Here is a 20,351-nt window from a genome sequence, read left to right as displayed (position 1 = left end):
TGTTTCACTTTTTAGGAGCAAATGTGAGAAATGAGAAGCATCTCAATGGGACTTGCAGGAAAACATCCAGGATTCTCAGATACACCTTTAAGTTCTTAAAAGTGAAACCCTTTGGCTCCCTGAAGTGTCACCTCTTTACTAAGGCAAGTGGGTTCCCCCCACCTCTACTGCCTGTTTTTAAGAAATGTCTATAATAAAGCCACGTTTCCAGAGACTATGACATAAACGATGATCGATTAAATCTTCTCTAATTTGAAGACATTAAGAACTAAAATAGAACAATATCTTGAAATTCTGTGTTGGTTGAAACACTAAAAAAGAAGCAAAATACTCTTTCAAATCGTTTTACTTTGTGAAGCTTTCACCCCGCACTCACACGTGAGAGTGTGTGTCTGTGCGGGGGGTGCAGGGGTGCGTGCATGTGTGGGGAGGGGGCGAGGGGGAGGTAGGGAAGACATTAGGGGTGGGAGGGGCAGCAGTGAGCAAATCTGAAGACGTGTGGTTTTTTCACTTGACCAACTCAAATTCCAGAAACAGTGACGTTCTACTGCCATCTCGCGGCACCGTGAGATATTCACAGGCGGCATGACCTGCTCAGATTCTATAAACTAAATCCCACAACAACCCAGTAGCCCACGCAAAGATGTTTATCTGTGAAAAGATTGGAGTAAGAAATAATCTCCTTTTATTTATTCAAAAGGATCAAGTGCTTCACATCAATTTGGTTCAGAAAGACCTCAGGTCTTAAAACTAAGGCTACCACAACATTTATTTTGCCATATATTAACAGTTTCATGTTGAAAAAGGCTCAACGTAAAAAATCACTTTCAAAACCTACATTGTCACATAAACCAGAACACTTGTAAACGATAAAGTTCTTTCTTCAATATTCAATATTTTCAATTTCATCCAAGTCTTCAGGGTTGAGTTGCTTAATATTGCTGTCTAAAAGAACAAAAGAGAATGGAACAGTCTTATCCCAGGGCCTAAACGAAATTTCATTCCATCCAATTACATTTCTGAAGATAGTGACACCTTGTATGGAAAGCCTCGAGATACTGGGACATTCTCTAGATTAGGTAAGGAAGGGATGGTATCCAAATAACCAATCCATACTAACTACAATGGCATCAAATGCACCAGACAAGACAACATACATGTCTAAATACTGCGGGGCAGGAAAAAATCGCCAGAGTGCAGAGAGGGGGACCTGGGAAGGTGCCTGGTTGAGCTCAGGAGGGTGAAGTGGGCGTGTGCATTGAGGGGGCAGGTTTGCTGAATGGCAACAGGGAGTGTTGATTACCATAGCAACAGTGATCTTAATGGTTCTTTCTCCGCCCCCATCCCTCCTCCGTTATCCTAACGCAGGGGTGCTTAATCAACTTCCCTGAAGGGTCCACAGCCAGTCTGCAAACCTTTTAACATTATATTCTAAATTGCACATATGTGCTTGTGTGCATTTCCCCGGGGATAGCTTCCCACAGAGGTGAAGTACCATTGTCCTAAAGGTGAAAGATACATCTGGAGTCCTGCGAGGGTTCTTCCTCGCCTGCTCCGCAGCCGTATCTATCCAGGGCCCTGGGGCAGGGGGACATCTCAGCTTCTGTTACCCTTCAAGTTTCCACCAGACTGCAACACGCCTGTCCAAGAGCCCCAGAGGGTTAGCAGAGCCTGCCTTGTTTAGATGGCGGGGTGGGGGGGGGGGGAGGAAGGCAGCAGGCCTCAGGATTTAGGACTGTCCTAGTTGGTCGCTGGGGCAACAGGAAGGGAAAAATGTACATAAAAAAGGAAGCTGGGGACACAATATCATCTTAAAGGAGCTTATTACTTTGCCTAGGGTGGTTCTTCATGGACGTAAAATCTGCCCCAGATCCCGGAATGAGCAATAAGACAGAAATATGAGCTCCTATCAATTCCACTTGGTTTTCACAGCTTCCTTTAATTACTCCCGCCTCCTGTTAGGAACTCTGCCACTAAGAAGTAGAAGCCTACTCCCTGGCTCCTGCCCCCACCCCATCACCAGCCTCTGGGCTCGAGGTCCATGACACACATCGTCACTGTCAACGTGGGCAGGTCCACAGCTCTGGGCATGAAGGGTACTACTCACTGAAGTGGTCCTGGATCTTCATCAGCAGGGGCAGCTTATCCACCTCGATCATGTTGAAGGCAAGGCCTTTCTTCCCAAAGCGGCCTGTCCGCCCAATACGGTGGAGGTAGGTCTCATAGTCTGGCTCCTCTGCTGGGTTCACAGGCAGGTCAAAGTTCACAACAATCGTGACCTGCTTCACATCAATCCCTGGAAGAGGAACGACACTGCAGGGTCCTGCAACTTTTTCCTCAGGACATAGCTATTCAAGAACCACATTTGCCAAGGGAATTCTCATTTAATGGACACAACCTGTAAATCACACCTGCTTTTACGTCAATGAAATAGGTCCTTCGGTCAGGCAGTTTGCTTGCAAGCATGTATGTCTATGATGCTGGATAAGAGTGTCAGTAGAAGCGAATTATACATAAGTCTAAACATGTACAAAGCGCGTGTGCATGCATGTGTGCGTGTGTGTGCACGTGCGTGTGTGCTTGTGTATTGGGGAGGGGCTCTCAGCAGGTCACAGAGCCCTTCCATCTTCTCCACCCCCACTGTGCTAAGTGCCCAGCAAGCCCCTTAGTCTCACATCCCCTTACCCATCACAGGGCCCCAGCTCCACCCCATTCCACGGCCATTGTTCTCATCAGGCCATTTTATCCATTGCCTCAACTGTTACAACAATTTCCGGACTGGTCTCCCCAATCCCTCATCTCCCACTCCTCTAATCGTCACCGTGGTCACCACAGCAACGTCCAGAGCACTTGTGTTTAGAATCCAGCTGCCCAAACAGTACAGGATAAAGTACAAACGACTCGAGACTTCCAGGAGTTCTCCCCTTCCTTTCACACCTTTCACTCCTAACGTGTGTGCTCACCTACTGCCTCCATTCCTCAACACTAAGAAGCTGTCTGGGTCATAATCCTTGTCCTCCCTGTACTGTGCTTTGACTCTGGAGCAATTTGTGCCCTCTTTTCTCTGGGGTCTGGAGTTGTGCTGTCCAGTATGGTAACCATTGGCCTTATGGCTATTTAAATTCATTCAAATTAAAAATCCAGTTCCTCAGCCACACTAGTCACACATCAAGTGCTCAGCAGCCACCATATATGGCTTGGACAGCAGAGAATAGGAGATTTGTATCAATGCAAAAATCTCTATTGGCTAGTGCTGGTCTAGAGAGTCAGGAGTCTAGGCAGCGTGCTCCCGAGGGGAAGGAACCTCATCCTTTTTTAGGCTACTCCTCCAAATGCCAAGCTCAGCACTCAGGGCAGGTCCTCGGTTCTATCTGGTGAACCAGTAATAGATTAGGAAACATGGTTTGAGTATGCGGTGTAGGCAAGGATACAGGAGGAATGAGGAAAGTACGAAGGCCCTCCTCTTGAAAAAACAAAGATTTTTCTTCCAGTAGTCAACAGTTTTAAAATTAAAAACACCTCAGAGATGACCAACATCATTAGTTGTTAGGGAACACAAGTTGAAAACACGAGATACCACACACACCTACTAGAAAGCTTAAGATGAAAAAAGAGTGTCAATACCAATTACTGACAAGGATGGAGAACAACTGGAACTCTCCTATATTGCTGGTAGAGATGCAAGAGGGTACAGCCACTCTGGAGAACAGTTTTGCAGTTTCCTATGAAGCTAAACATACACTTACCACATGACCCAGAAATCCTCCTCCTAGGCATTTACCCAAGAGAAATGAAAGCGTATGTCCACCTAAGCCTTATACATGAATGTTTATTACAGCTTTAGTCCAAACAGCTCCAAGCTGTAACCAATCCAAATGTCCATCAGCTGGTGAATGGAAGACCTAATTGTGGTACGACCCAGTCAATGGAATACTGCTCGGCAATAACAAGGAATGACCTACTGATACATGTAACAACATTGATGAATTCCAAAGTATGGTGTCAAGTAGAATAAATCAGACACAAAGGCTACCAACTGTATGATTTAACTTACATGTCATTCTGCAAAAGACAAAAATACAGAGACAGAAATCTGGTCAGTAGTTGGCAGGGGTCATTAGTTACAGAGACTGATTGAAAATGAGCACTGAGAAATTTTGAGGGGAGATGGAAATGTTCCATATTTTGATTACAGTGATGGGTACGTGACTATATATGTTTGTCAAAACTCTCTGAAACGTATCCTTAAAAAGAGTGAATTTTATCATATGTAAATGATACTTCAATAAACTTGACTTTAAGTGCATACACATACACACCTCGAGCACAGACGTTGGTTGTCACAAGAACTTTCTCCTTCCCATCTCGAAACCTCTGAATGACGGAAGCTCGCTGATCCACAGTCAGCTCTCCACTTAACAGAGACACCTGGTGGCCATCCTGCATCATCTCCACAGTCAACCATTTGGCATTCTGACGAGTCTGCATGAAAATCAAAACCCAGCCTGGCGCCCAAGTTGAAGCAGCCTGGCTACGTGTGCAGCGCTCATGTCTGCAGGGCATGGGAGCTGGGGGTGCTGCAGAGGGGTTTTGCTTCACCTTCCCTTTGGGGCCTAGAGGGATCTGAGAATGTGGCAGGGGATTCGCCCTCCACTGTGCTTTTAAGGGGCACATCCTCTCAACCTGTAAGAGCTTTGGCTACTCAGCCCTGAAACAGAGAATAAAATGCTCCGCCCACCTCTCAGGGTGGTCTGATGACAAAATGAGGTACCTAACAATGACGACATCCTGTGCACGCCAGGCACTCTGCTAAAACCTGTATGTGCATCCCGTTCATCTGCTTTCATAATGATCTGATGAAGCAGCTGCCTAAGTTCATTTTAAAAAACTGAAAAATAAACCCAAAGCTTAAAACCGTTAAGTGATTTGCCCAAGGTCACATGGCTAGTGGTCACATGGTCACATGGCAGAGCTGAGCTTTCCTTTACTCTACAAGTATGTTTCCAGGGCCATCCATGTGCTGGGTGGGGGCATGAAGGTGAGTGGAACAGGTGAGAGCTTGCTCTCATGGAGCTGACAGTGTGCCCATGGTGGTGAAAAAATACAACCAAGACACGAACACGAAAAACATCAGATTGGAAAAGTAAATATGAAAATAAAAACAAGGGGCTGTTAATAGTGAGTGACTGAGTGGCTACTTTGCTCATAGTAAGTTAGGAGTAGAAGAGAACATTCTTAACCTGATAAAGGGTATCTATGGAAACAGTACAATAAACATCAACCTGAATGGGGAAGTGTTAGAAGCAGTCCCTCTAAAAGAAGGATGCCCAGGGAGTTCCCTGGTGGCCTAGTAGTTAGGATTCCAGGCTTTCACTGCCGTGGCCCAGGTTAAATCCCTTGTCGGGCAACTGAGATCCCACAAGCGGCGTGGCGCGACCGAAAAAGAAAGAAAGAAAAGAAGAAATACGAGAAGGATGCCCTCTGTTTCACACCATACTGAAGTCCTATTCCATTACTTCAGTTCACCCACAAAACACAGATAACCTCTATTCAGAGGTGCTCTGAAGATTAAACAACATAATGTACAAAAAGCACCAAACACGGTGCCCGGCTCCACCTGCACAGAAACCTGGGCACGAGTAAGACAAGTCCCGGCAGACTTACCTGGCAGAATATGATGGCCTGGCCAATGGTGATGCCACCGTAAATGTTGCACAGAGCCTGGTACTTGTCTTTCCTATCCCTGCACAGCACATAATACTGTCGGATGTTGTTCAGGGTCAGCTCCTCTTTCCGTAACTTGATAATGTTGGGGTCAGGAATGATTCGCTCCGCAAACTGCCACACGGAGTCTTCAAAGGTCGCTGAAAAGAGGAGCATCTGGCACTCGGAGGGTAAAGCTCTACGAGAGAGGAGGAAAGAAGGCCGTCACCCGATGGCCAGGCCTGTCCCTCTCCTGGGGGGGCCACTTCCAGCACTTGACGCCCACGGCCATCAGCTGCCCCCCACGCCCCTGCTCCTGCTCTGGGGTCACCGTGAAACGTGCTGCGGCCATGACAACTATACCTGCTGCAGAGCGCCACATGTCAGGCCCTCCTGCCCACCAAGAATTTGGGAAAATGGATACACTGAATGTGGAGCTCCAGAGTGAAGTGTAGGTAAGTGATCTGGGCTTTCACGCCAGTCTTCTCCTTAGGAGAGATGGGCTCGTGAAGCCTAGGGTGTCAGTCTAGGTGCTGTTTACGGCAATCATCCCGCACAAGTTCCATGCGGATGAAGGGCACAGAGGCTCATCATTTGATGGCAGGTGTTCTCTCTCTGGGGCGGGAAAGAACAGCCACATTAAGTCTATTTGGAATGGGAAGAACCTGGATATAAGTAAAAGGGGAGCAGAAGGGGGAGATGCTACTGCACGTGGAATGTAAACTGAACCCACAGTTAACAGAGGCTAATTCAAAAAAAAAGGCAAAATGAATGTACGGAGTCAGCAGTCAGGATACAGCTAAGCCTGTGGAGGAGAGAGGGGCGGGTGACAGGAAAGGGGCTGCAGGGGATTTCCGGGGTGCCAGTAAAGTTCTATGTCTTGACCTGGGCCACTGTCCCACGAGCATAGCCTCTCTGTGATAGTTCACCCAGCAGTACACTTAGGATTTGTATATTTCTCTGTCATCAATTAAAAATTCTTTAAACAATAAAATAGAAGAGAGACCAGAGAGGAATCACTGCCTTTGAGAAGACAACAGAGCACTTAGAGAATAAGTTGTTAGGGCTAAAAGGGAGCAGGTGAGCTCATACAGTCCAGCGATTCCCAAACATTATTTCAAGCCTGGGACCTGAATCATCTGGGAGCTTTTCAAACAACAATCGGACCAATTTCTGGTTGGCCACGAGAGACTACGTTTGTTACCTTCTCAGTGTCCGGCATCCCACTAATGTGACTATAAAGTGATTAAGATATGAACTCACAAAACGTGCAGAATAAGATAAGAGAAACGGGTGGATACTTCAATATATTTTTGCAAGACGGAAAAGTGTGATAACCAAGAAAGTGGATGAAGCTACAATACGAGCGCTACAGAGGGAAGTGCTGATGCAAAGACAAGCGTTCCCTCAGAACCACTGGGAGGCCTGGGACGTGCAAGACCAGAGGCCTGGTGGGGGGGGATGAGGGCTGTGAGAAGACATGAGGAGAATCTGTATCAGCAGGCTGCGTCGCTCTGCCATCTGCTCTCCCACACCCTTCACCTGGAAAAAGAGGGCACTAGGACTGGTAGCCCCAGGCTGCGGCCATTTCATTCCAGAAAGAAAACTTACACAAATTGCCCAAGGGAAGGAAACATGGGCTGTTCTGCAGAACACACTGGATTTTGAAGACTTAGTATGAAAAGAAAGAATGCAAAATATTTCATTAACGATTTTTAGATTGATAACATTACTTGTTAAGATGCTATTTTTGATATGTCACGTTAAATAAAATATTCTATAACATGAATTTCACCTGTTTCTTTTTTAATGTGGCTATTAGAAAAATTTTAAATTACACATGTGGCTTACATTATATTTCTATTGGACAGTGCTGTGATTTAATGTATTTTAAGCAAAAGAAAGGAAAACTGAACAATGGAGGGATGAACAACCAACATGAATACTCTAATTTTACTTAATATTCTTTTTAGTAGAAAGCCTGTTTTGACTATTGAATCTTCCCTGGACTTCCGCATCTTTTATTCACTGTTACATTTAAACATACCAACTTATTGGTAGGGGATGGCAAGAAGGGAGTCTTGCTTGATCTTGGGCCCACATTTTTTTAAATAGGAAGGCTGGATGAAAATATATACAAGGAGCAGCTGGACCCCACCCTTCTTTGGCAGCTAAGCTTGTACAAGCAGAAGAGCCTCAGCAGAAGGTGAGGGTAAAGCAGACAGCTGAACAGGGGATCAAGTGAAAATACGTATACTGAACGGTAGACCCCTCCCAGCCCATCCACCAGAGCATCCTGCTCTGCTCCCAGGATGCCGGCAACCGAGTGTCCCAGGAAGGAGATTAGAGACATTACATACTCCTAAAGACCTCCAGGTGACAAGCATCCTAAAGTGAAGCTTCCAAGTCACACGCCCCAACCGCCGATAAATAAGAGCTGTCGATAAATAAGCTTTCTAGTTCCTCAACTTGGGTCATGAAAGGCTAGTGCAGGATCACCAGATGTGAGGAGGAAAGATCCGTCACAAAGACAGACTGTAGCCAACAAACATAAAAGGAAACTTAAATCACTCAGAGACAGGGTTGAGAACAGAAAACAATTTTAATGCTATAATTAATATCCTCAAAGAGATAACTGTAGATATCACATATCTTTCTTGTGTTACGGATGTTTTGCATCCATAAGACAAGAAAAGGAAGCTATGGAAAAGAAACAGAGGACAATGCCAGTATGATCCAGACAGGAAGAAAAAGGCTAACCGACTGTGTTATTTTTAGCGACGGATGGAATGACACATACAACTGGGTTAAAGAGGTAAATAATGGAAACAGAGCAGACTGCATCAAATGAAGGGATGAATTCGGGACTAGGCCTGGTGGAGAAGGGATGTGGAAAGCAAATATGGAAACTGAATCGCACAAGTACAGGATGAGACAGGCAATACTTCTAAATTAAGTTTTTTGCCTCCTCCAAACACACCAGCGCTCAGCTGAATTAGTTTGCCCACACCATGCAAAGGGACACATGTGACTCTATCTTTCCCTTGCCATCCCTATGAAACTGAGTCAAGTTACATTTCCTGGTTCAGAGGCTGCAAGTAAAGTGTCCTGCGGGTGAACAAAGCGGGAACTTTTGATAACAGACGTCTTTCCTCTCTCAGTGTAGAGTGGAGTGTCTCAGATCTTACCAGAGACCATGCTTCTACAGTATATACAGTGAGATTTCAAATCACGGCAACACAAGATACACGCCCCACCCCTCCAATCTCTTAGGTACTTGGTTTTGAAAAAATGGAGTCTCAAAACATCTTTTTGGCTTCTATGAAGTTTTTACACAACACAGAAAATATACAACAAAGGACTGTTGACCTTGTATCCAAATACAAATTAGCCTTTGTTCAACTCTCTGCATGAGCAGCAGACAGTGCAAATGTACATTCTGGCATATTCCATTCAGTCTATAAATTCCTTATCAAAGAACATGAAAAGATCTTACCAGCTAAATGTCCTGCATCCTTTGTACACAATACTTTTAAAAACACATACAATATGCTTACCTGTGATACTGAGCTCTTCATTACCGAAGTTTTGGGTCATTTTGTTATTTCAAACTTGCAGAAGCCTTACTAAGATTTCTAACTGTGCAGAAATGGATGCAGAGCTACCTCAGACGTGTGCCTACAAGATGCCTGCCATTGCAGTTGGCCAGTGAAAAGATTTCAAATGTTGGCCTATTTTCAAAGTTTGAGACAAAAAGAATGTCCAACTCCAACCTGGAAATACGTCAAGGATGAGAATGGAGAAAAGATTATAGTAAAATAGAAATAACACACTGTGTCTCCGTAACTGTCTGATGACTTGTGAAGAGGCCTTGTACTGGCTGCACCTGAGCTGTCTGGTGTTCTGCAAAGGCTGCAACAAAAACTTGTAGCAAATAATGACTCATTTTTCCTTTTTTTAGGAATAAAACTGCTGCAGAAGTCGAAAAATGTCAGCAGAAAAGGACAGCCAAGTTGAGGACTTTCTAATTTCTTTACTAAATTTGTAAAGAATCCATCTTTCAGTTGGACAAGTTTAAGTCACCTCTGTGCTTTATAATCATTTTCCCTGAGGAGAAGGGGTTTCACTTATGATGACATCTAACAGACTTCAGAGTGTCTGAAAATGATGGACATTTTAGACATGGATAAGCTAAACGATGGATGTATAACTGCACAGGATCTGAATGACAAGCAGCTGGTGCACCGAACCAAGCCTGCGGATACAGTGGAAGAACATTTTGAAGGAGCCAGAAATTGATTCTTGCAAGTCTAAAAACCACTGTTGCTAGTAGGTAAACTCCTAAGTATTCTATGCTTGAACACTTTTGTTCAGAGGATATCACACTGGACTGATACCAAGAATCAGTGTGGGCTTCTACTATATATAAAATAGATAACTAATAAGGACCTACTGTATAGCACAGGGAACTCAAATCAATACTCTGTAATGACATATATCAAAAAAGAATCTAAAGAAGACTGGATATATGTATACCTATAACAGATTCACTTTGCTGTACAGCAGAAAACTAACACAACACTGTAAATCAACTATACTCCCCCGCCCCCAAAAAAGTGTGGGCTTAATAAGGGCAGAGCTGCAAGTCAAAATGAATTTTAGATTTGACTGTATTCTGTTTTACTGCCACATACAAGAAAAGAGGGCTGCAGGGAGTTCAGAGGATACTAGAAAAGAGAGAGTCAAAACATCTTACCACACCGTGAGACAGAAAAAAAAGTGTCATTATCGTCTCTGTCATTAAACACAGGTACAGTAAGCCCCCTACATACGAACCTTCAAGTTGTGAACCTTCAAAGATGTGGATGTGTGTTCACATGTCCAATCACATTAAGTTAGTTCACGTGTCTGGCATATATTGTCACGTGCATGCATCCTCTACAAGTGGTTGTACTTTTGTGTACTTTACTGTGCCATACTGTATAGAGTACGGTAGTACAGTATCTTTATTTGAAGCAAGAGAACGACTTCACTGAACTCCTTGCTGTGCAACACAAGGAGCTTACTAATGAAGACCTGATGGAATTGGAGGCCCAGAGAAAGGATGAAGAGAGAAAAGAGGAAGAAGTAACTGAAGAACTGAAGAGATTCATGACTCAGGAAATGGCAAGAGGATTTTCTTTATTTGAGGAGGCACTGTTAGTTTTTGACGCACAGGACCCGAATGCAGAATGGTACCTGAAGGTTGCAGCAGCCGTTCAGAATGCAATCCATTGCTACCGTGTCATCTATGATGAGAAAAAAAGAGCTACTACCCAGACGTCACTGGATCGTTTTACAAGAGGGTAGATAGAATTGAATCCAGCAAGGAACCAGAACCTGTGCCAGCAACGTCAGGCGTGAGTGAAGTGGCAGCTTGTCCTCCATCTCCTATTGCTTACGATCCTTCAGCTCTACCGTCTCCCACCTCCTCTCCCTCCTCCAGTCAGTAACCCTTCTTGCCTGTTCACTTGATGCCAGCCCCTGTAATGCCAGCTGTTGTACTGTACTACTGTACTTTTCAAGGTACTTGAAAAGTAAGATTAAAAATATTTTATTTTTTGTGTTTGTTTTTTATGTATTATTTGTGTGAAGAGCATTATAAACCTATTCCAGTACAGTACTGTGTAGCCAATTGTGCTAGTTGGGTACCTAGGCTAACTTTGTTGGACTTACGAACAAACTGGACTTAATGAACATGCCCTCGGAATGGAACTCATTTGTATGTGGGGACTTACTGTAATATGTTTAATTAGTTCTATCGTATTTACGTTCTCCTCGTAAATAGTTCTATAATTATGTATCTTAAGTATATACAATAGGGAATTCCAGGGAGGTCCAGTGGTCAGGACTCAGCGCTCTCACTGCTGAGGGCCCGGGTTTGATCCCTGGTTGGGGAACTAAGATCCTGCAAGCTGTGTGGTATGGCCAAAATTTAAGCAGCCTATCATGTTTAAAAAGATTAAATTGCTGTATCAGAGATGAAACATTATTGCTGTATTTTTCTCATACATATTGTTTAATTAGTTCTCCTATGAGTTACTACAATTGCCAGTTTAGCTCTACAGTTGTTGTGTTTAAATAGTAGCACTAATGTAACAGGAAAGTACAGGATAATACATGATTTCAAATAAACATATTTTCCATATTTTTATGTTACAGTAATAACATGTACGATTATTTCTTCTGTATTATATTTATATATATATGAGATATATGTGTGTGTACGTATGTACATACATATTTGCCTGCTGTGACTGTATCCCGGGTTGTCTTCCTAAAAAGTTGGTCACCGCAGGGAAAGAAGTAACATAAGAAATTTCCCCAGATCTGGCATGTACAAGTTTTGGGAATGAGAAGAGTGTACCATGTGTCTAGTACAATGAAGAAAAAAAAGATCTGAACCAAAGCACATCATTGAGAAGTTCCAGTACATCATGGAGAAAAAGATTCCAAAACCTTCTAGTGAGGAAAAAACAGATCACAGACAAAAGTCTGAGCCTCAGGAAGACATTAAACTTTCCAGCAGCAACACTGGAAACAGAGCATTAATTATAGTAAAAAAACAACCACTTTTCTGTTTTTAACACTGTCTCTGAATTTACAGGAAGAAAGCTTTTCAAGATAGGATTCCACATCCAGGGAAACTCAACCCAAAGATCAAATTTACAGGTACAGTAAAAACAGTTTCAGACAAGCAGGGGCTAGAAAATGAACTTCCTACACATCCTTTTGCAGGAAGCCATTAGCAGATACATTCCAGCATATTCAGTAAACCAACAGTACGCCAAGAAGAAGGACCCACAAGACAGGAGATTCGAAACTGTTAATGAGGACAGGGGAAACCTATAATGCAGCTGTGACCCCAGGACTGGAGTGCAACCAGTCCAGGCTGAAACTGGAGACAGTGAGTGTGGGAGATCTTCCAGACAAAAAGAAACTGATGGAATTTTAAAATGTATTTGACTATCTGGAGATATCATTGACATATGACACGTATGATGAAACAGAGAAAAATTAAAGACCGCTACACAGTGATAGTAACCAAATGAAGGAAAATAGGCAACTCTAGGGGGAGAAGCACAAGAAAAACATAATTATAATAATTCAATAGTCAGCAGTGAACGTTATTTGTGTTGTGATAATGATATCAATACCAGCCGTGAATGTAACCAACAACGTTGTATATAACGAATATACAACGAGAAATACCAAGGTGAGCAGGTTATTTAAAGGTATGAAAGTTAATGTCGTAATGGACAGTATTCTCTAGGGGTTGGGGCAGGGGATTACTGGTTATCATTACAAGTCTTTCAATATTATACTTGAATTTAACACAGTGTATAAATACTTTATTTAAAAATGAGCGATGCAGACTCTTAAAGCCCACTCCCAGAAATTCTGACTCAGTAAGGTTCAGGTTAGGCTGATAATCTGAAATTTTAAGCCCCCTGGTGATCCTGGGAGAGAGGCCTAGGAAATCGACAGGATTTATTTAACGACTTACAGGCAAAGTCAGGACTAGATACTAGGCTACTGATCCCAGGCTGCTGTGTCCTCACAATAGCGCTATCAGGTTTTAATGAATTCTCTTTAGAATTTTGCTCAAATATAAGATTACTGGCAAAATTTGGTGCAGACCCACTGTATATGGATTCCATCTGTAAGTCTGCAGCACAAGAGTGAAGCAATCAGGCAAGATTACAAGATGAAGAAGTTGGGAAATTACAGCAGGCTGAAGGCCCATTGAGCTGGTGAAAATAATGAAAACCCAACTTGTTTTAAAGGTGAAAGAAGTGGGGAATAAGCAGTAAAGACAATTAGGAGCAGCAGACAAATGAAATTCCTTCCCTGGACAGAAGATCCAGGAAGAAAAGGCTGGATGTGAAGGTTACCTTTGAATACGAATGCTTTGGTCTGAGAATCCTTGCGTGTCGATCATCACATCTGCTTCATCCAGGACAAACACACGAATCTTACTCAAATCAATTAATTTTTGCTTGAAACACCAATCTAGGACAGTCCCAGGAGTGCCAATTATAATCTGTTTGGTGACATGAGTGCCTCTGGGAACTAGGGAGCAAAGGAAAAGGGTTTAAAGGTTTCCTTCAGATGCAAACGACTCTAACCATTTACAATTCCCGGTAATGAAACACATTTCATAATGGTTTTCCAAGTGCCAACCCTGAGGGTCTTTGTGGGTTTTGATTTTACAGAGTTTTAGGATAAATTCCCAAGTTTCTAGCTTTACAGTAATGATAATAGTCACGCATATTTGATTCTGCCCCACGGTCATTTTAAAAGCCACCCTGGGTTACACGTCTCTAACTGAGACTTGGGAGGCACAGGTTACTTAAAGAAAAGAAAAAAAAAGCCACTCTGCAGCACTCCCATTGTCCTATTGTCCTACAGAAACACTGGCACAGCAGTGAAAGGCCTACAAATCTTCCCGAAATGGAAAACAACCAAAATGTCTATCAACAGGTTACATGAAATAAATGACAGAACATTATACAGCTCGTCAAAAGAATGAGGCGGGGCTACACATACTGACATGAAAAGATGTTTAAAACGCGTAAGTTTTTGAACAGTACAAAAAAAATGCTCCCATTTTTGTGAGCACTCAAAAACAAAACAAAAAAACACACAAAGATTTGTTAACAAAACCACAGCTGTCTTCGGAAATAGGTTTTTGAAAGAAAGAACAACTTTCACTTTTACCTTTGAATTTTCTGTTTTGAAGTTTTTTTTTTTCACTTTATGCATGTAATACTTTAATGAAAAAGTGAAACAATAAAAGCTGTTCTGCACAAAACAACTGAGCCTCACAGAAAAGAACAAGCAAAAGCATCCTCTTCTGGGCTGTGGGAATGATGCAGCTACCATTTACTGGGTCCTTATTATGTGCCAGGGGTGTGCACAGTGCTTTATCTGTATCATTTTATTTAATTCCAGTAACAACTCTATGATATAGGTGCCATTATATCCACCATTTTAGAGGCAAGAAAGCAGAGAAGGTATATACCACGACTGTGTCAGTGGTGCAGTCGGGATTTAAAGTATCAGCCAGGGCTGGCTTGCTGGTACATACTTCGATTCCCTCGAATGGCGTACATCACTTGAACATCCACACAGAATTTCCCCATCCGTTCGACCACACGGCCAGTTTGCAGAGCCAGTTCGTAAGTAGGAGCCAAGCAGAGGCACTGAGAGAGGGAGAGAGGGAGAGGGAGAGAAGAGGGGAAGGAGAAAGGTTCATGACAGCCATCACGCAATTCTGAAATACAATTAAAATCTGTGGAGGGAGAGGCACAGAAGTGAAACTGGAGATTCTGGTTGAACAGAATATTTTTACTTGAATACGACTTAGCAGCTGATAGATCTAGGGTGAATGTTGAGTATGGAAGGGGAGAAGGGGCTGAAGGATGAAGAAGCAGCTTCCTTTTATATGTTCCTCTCTGAAAGGTCATGAAGAAACAAAGGTTATGGGTCACGTTGTTTTGGTAGAGGAAAAATGGGATGTAGGGGGGCTGGGAATCAAAAAGAGAAGGGATGCAAGACTAATTACAGCTTGAGTGTGGTCCCCATTACCTCTTCCCTGATATTAAAAGTCTGCCCATTTCCAGAGCACTCCCTGCTTGGTCCAATCCATCTTACACATCTCTGGCAGAAGGTTCCCTGAAACTCTTTCATTTGTTACTTCCATCCCCCCTATAAATGGTGGCTGTTGATGAATGAAGATGTCGATGGAAGAAACTGGTGATATTTAACGCATTTTTGAACTTCAATTAAGGATCTGAGATAGAGGGAAACACAGCTAAAGTGATAAAAACAGTTTCCACACACATTTCTCAACATGTGTTCAAGCATAGCTTCTCCTGAAGGATTTTTACTCATGATATCAAACCCTAGATATAAATTTCCCTGAACTTGTCTAAAGAAAGCACAGGATTTCCTATGCCTGTCACTAGTCACCCACATCCATGTCCACAGGTTATCTTGCTGCGCAGGTTGTAAACTTCCTGAGGGGATCCTTGCTGCCCCATAGCTTTGAGCGCTCCCAACACTTGGGCTCCCAGTTTGTCAATCAATTCGATGAACACAGGCTGGAGAAAGAGGGAGATCACCAGATACTTTCCATGTACTGACACTAGGTTGGGAGAAGGGCAAGCGCAGTTCTAGTCCCTGCTCAGTCGCTCTCTGACAACTGTGACCTCACGTGTGACCTTTCCCTCTCCAAGCCTCTGTTTCCTTCTCCACTAATGAGTACGAGGGACTGGGTGATCTACAGCTATATAACTATCACTACTGAATGCTCACTTTATGTTGAGCACGGTGCTAAAAATGTACATTAATTCACTCAATCTGCATGACAATCCTATGAGGCAGGTATTCATTCATTCATTCAATGTTTAAGGAGTGGTTTCTACAAGTCAAGCACTGTGATTGAAGTTAGGGTTCAAGGGTGAACAGAACAACTGTGACCCATACCTTTATAAGTGTTATCTTTACTGACAAGAAAACATACTCCAAAAGATTTACTACCTCGCCTAAGACTTTCAGCTGGTAAGTAGAGAGGCTGGGATTGGAACCAGTCAAACTATAAAGCCTGTGCTCTCAATCACTGCCCCATACTGCTGTCCAATACTCTGATTTCATGAAAGAACGTCTATTCTAAACATCATCACATCATTGCAGCAATATTGCCTATTACTAAAATATCTTTGGCACCGCAAGCATTCCCATCTCTCTCCCAGCCTTTCCTTACCTGTGGAAACAATTCCAAGGCATTAACTCTGCTTAGCATTGCCAAGACAAAAGCAGCTGTCTTTCCTGTTCCAGACTGACTCTGGGCTATGAGGTTCTGAGGTCTGTAGAAAAGAGGATGTGCTAGACATAAACTGAATACAAGCTCCCGGGCATAAACTGAATATAAGTGACTAAAAATAGCCAGTTGCAATACCACTACCGCAGAAACTCACGGGTGCGCCAGCATCATAGGGAGAGCCATCTCTTGAATTTTGGATGGTCTATTAAATCCCATTGCATAGATCCCTTTTAGTAACTCTTCTTTTCTGTCAAAAAAACAAAAAATCAAATACTTAAAGTCTGTGATGCGTCAGTAGACTCAGAAATACAAACTTGAAAGGTGCATTTCTAAATTAGGCCACTTTGCAAGTGAATATAAAAAGTAATATTTGGAAATATACAAGTTAAACCTCAACTCTCAAACATATATACAATCATGTCTGCACAGCTGGAGCACTAAAGTAGTAAGTTATGTCATAAGCCCAGGCCAAGGATAGTAGTAAGGGCCTAACGTTGAACTTTCTCTTGAACCAAGAAAAAAAAAAGGAAAAACTCATCTGATAGAAGTGCATCAATTTTCCAGTAGAGTTTTATTTTCCACACAAGCAGAAAACTAAGTGAGATTTATTGTTTATTTCTTTTTAGTCAATGACAAACTTTAACGTTTCAATGGCAATTTTCAGAGAAAACAAAATTTCATTTAGGTGATTCTTATATCAATTCTCTCTAGGAGCAGAAGACGCAATATTAGCTCATTCTTCTGAGCCAGCATTTTTAAATGCGTCTTTCCTGAGCTCTCAGGATAGATGTTAGAAAGAGGATAAAGTGAAGTAGGCTGGAATACTTCCACTACAATGACATGCACATTTTGGACATGCTTAATTGGTAGATTAATTGGTAGATTACTGGCAGCCAACCTTTAATTATAAGTAAGCTTCTCCCCAACTAGAAAGCAGGCATTGGGATTTTGGATTTTCCCACTTACATTAAGTCCGTATCAGTAACTCGACCTATTTAAATACATTTCCTTAATGCCAGTTGATAACTCCCTAGGAAATGCAAACCTATTTGGGAAAGTTATTCATTTAAATACCATCTGAGACAAAAAAAAATAATTAAAAAGGTAAAAGCTTGTAACTTATCTAAAGGGGTATTTGGGTCATCAAAATTCCTGTTATCTGTACTCTGGTATGGAGAGTAGCAATATGGCTGTGTCTGGCTTAGCTATCCCCCTTAGCACAGCAAGCTTAAAATATTTTACCATCAAAAATGTTCTCAAGTCGTTGGACAATTCAGATATCCTAGTGTTCCTCTTTGAGCTATATTTTAATTGCATGCAAAATGTCCACATCTCATTTGAATATTGACCATTAGAACACGAAGTAGATCCTGATGATTATTATTAGCAGATTAGTTTGTTCTGTGCTATGCTCTCTGGAATTTTCCTACACTTAAAGTAAAAATACTCACAGCCGCAGCTCTTCAAATGTTTTCACTGAGTAGAGTGGAGAGCTGGGATCCTTTTGTAAGACTTCAACTCGGTGACTGGATTCTACTAAGGACTGCCGGATTAACTTGTTCAAGAGTGAATTAGCTGCCAATTCCACTAGAAAAACAAGGATAAAACAGGGGATATTGCAGGGGGAAAGTCAAGCCTCCTGAATGACATCTAACAAGTTGCTTCCTTCCATTCACGGGTTGTATATCAAGCAACTGTTCCTACTCTCATTTTTCTTCCAAAAGAAGGTTCTAAAAAGAATGACACAGCACTGAGAATTCCTTTTCGTTTCCACGAGGATCCAGTTTCTTATGCTCTGTTGCTACACCAACCTCTAACCTCAACCAAGCCTACATCTATTGCCAGCAGACCTAATTTTTCCTTGCCAGCTGAAAATTCGTAACCCATTCCTGCATATTCTATTTCAATTTCCTCTAATGAAGTAATCCTGACTCCTAAGTTAGTATTTCTTCTGACATTCACTATTTATAAAGAAAACAGAAGCAAAGATGGTTCTTTTCCAATTAAGATGGTATTGCTCACCCACGTTGTGAAAGTCATGATTAAAGGAAACAATGCCAGTAAATACACGCAAATGAATTTATTTCCTACCTCCATCTTCTTCACCATCTTCTTCGGTGTTATTAACAGAACCGTCTAAAAGGATGGAAGAGAAACAACTGTAAAGATAAATGCCAAGCAGGAACGTCCAGCGTATCATCCCAGTTTCTCCTGCCGACTCTACAGTGTGTACAAAGGAAGGGTCAAGCAGTGGAGGAGTGGGTAAAAAGATTGGAAAGGTAGTGGAGGGTCTTGAATGTTAAATTAAGGGAGCCAAAGTTGCCAGGGACATGAGGAAAGCAATGCTTTTTAAATGAACTGAGCCCAATCTTCTTTAACAACACTCACCTACGTTTGTAACGGTAGTACTCTTAATACCCTGAAGGTTCTTCCGGGGATGGATGACGTTTGAAAACTATTGAAAGATACAAATTTCAATCAATATTGTGAAGCAAGGCATCAAGCAGCCCAGTGCCACCCCCTAACACGGGCTGGAAGGGAGGCAGGGAAGGCCACGCCAATACTGTTTCCTTTGCGATATTATGTATTAACGGATTCCTTTGAGAAGCAGGTCTCCTGTATGAATTATCCTAAAATCGGAGGAGACTTTCTACTGCCCCTGTATATGACGTTCCTCTTTATAAGCCTCTAGTCTAAATGTGACAGTCCTCGGCGGGTCACAGCACGAGCAAGGGATAGCAGATAGGAAAGCGCGTTGGTAGATGAGATAGAAGCTAGCTGAGGCTTAACGGTCAAATTGGGACAGTAGAAAACTCGGGGTCTACTTGGGGCTCCCAGCTGCCTTCCCTCCCGCAGATGTCTTCATTTTGCCTTTTCAAACCAAAGGTCTTGTTTCTCTCGGGGTCTCCTTTCCCGTGTCCCTCTTCCAAATCCTTGTCACACCTCCCCACCACCATCTGACACTCGGCTCCAAACCGTAGCGGAGCTGTCCCTTCCCCTCCCCAGCACATTTCCCTCCAGGAGTGCTGTTCTAGCCCCTGCCCCCTTGCCCTCCCCGGTTCGGTGGCAGTTACGTGGCCGTTCAGCCGCTCGCTCTCCGCAGCCCCTGCGTCGCCTCCCCAAAGTAACGACGCCATAGCTGCGATCGCCGCTTCCGCTCCCAGCACGTGCGGCCGCCACAGGCGCGAGGTAGTGCCCGGCCTCACCCAGCGGCCAATGGGCTTTCTCGGGGGGCCGACCAGCCGCCGTGCGCAGGCGCCCGAACTCCGAGGTGGTGGGAGGAGTCGGGGGAGGAGGGCGGGGTCCGCGCAGGAGGGAGCTGGCTGTAGTGGTCTGCCAGTGCCCCAGTTAGCGCCAGGCGTTGGAAAGGCAGCCGGGGCGCTATTGTGGTGAACGTTCGCCCGCGGCTGACCTCTGCTGAGCAACAGCAGCGTGGGACTCTAAGCGGCAGCAATCTCCGTACTGATTCGAGAGTCCTACCTCTCCTACCCCACCACCCTCTCCCCAGACTATTCTCCTGGTGGTGAAGCAGGACCCCTCCACCCCGCTTCAAGCTCTTGTGCCCGCGTCCCCCCGAAATTTCCGCTTCTGCGTTGCAGGATGTTAGAAAGGCTAGTGAATGGCATAGGAAAGTGGAGAGTCAGAATTGGTGAGTTTCATCTGACAAATGAATTCGAATGCGAAAGATGCAGCGAGGAAGTAAAGTTGTTCAAGCTCTATCGTCCCTGTTACTAGATACCTGTGATGTTTCCACATACTGATTTATTTTCATTTTAATTCT

General features: G+C 43.3%; 1 protein-coding gene across 1 annotated transcript; it reads right to left on the bottom strand.

The window, feature by feature from the left end:
* Window positions 1-668: 668 nt before the first annotated feature.
* On the bottom strand, window positions 669-19,804 carry DDX25 (DEAD-box helicase 25). The gene is made up of 12 exons (XM_067751498.1): window positions 19,645-19,804; window positions 18,959-19,025; window positions 18,662-18,706; window positions 18,022-18,157; window positions 16,725-16,817; window positions 16,511-16,613; window positions 14,834-14,948; window positions 13,638-13,815; window positions 5,665-5,902; window positions 4,320-4,482; window positions 2,108-2,296; window positions 669-945 (listed from the first exon to the last, which is right to left on the bottom strand). Exons 1-12 carry the CDS (start codon window positions 19,705-19,707, stop codon window positions 884-886), a joined length of 1,452 nt encoding a protein of 483 aa, XP_067607599.1. The 5' UTR covers window positions 19,708-19,804; the 3' UTR covers window positions 669-883.
* Between the last annotated feature and the right edge of the window lie 547 nt (window positions 19,805-20,351).

This window comes from Pseudorca crassidens, chromosome 9, assembly GCF_039906515.1.
Source record: "Pseudorca crassidens isolate mPseCra1 chromosome 9, mPseCra1.hap1, whole genome shotgun sequence".
Lineage (NCBI taxonomy): Eukaryota > Metazoa > Chordata > Mammalia > Artiodactyla > Delphinidae > Pseudorca > Pseudorca crassidens.
The sequence above is the reverse complement of the archived record's forward strand: the minus strand, read 5'-3'. Positions and strand labels throughout refer to the sequence as shown.

What these genes read in the sequence shown, in the direction of transcription:
- DDX25 (XM_067751498.1), bottom strand. Translation starts at nt 19,707, where the DNA reads ATGGCGTCGTTACTTTGGGGAGGCGACGCAGGGGCTGCGGAGAGCGAG. An exon ending in CCTTGGAATTGTTTCCACAG is followed by an intron (nt 14,949 to 16,510) that starts GTAAGGAAAGGC and finishes TCCCTCTCTCAG; the next exon opens with TGCCTCTGCTTGGCTCCTAC. An exon ending in AGGCCATCATATTCTGCCAG is followed by an intron (nt 4,483 to 5,664) that starts GTAAGTCTGCCG and finishes ATTTTCATGCAG; the next exon opens with ACTCGTCAGAATGCCAAATG.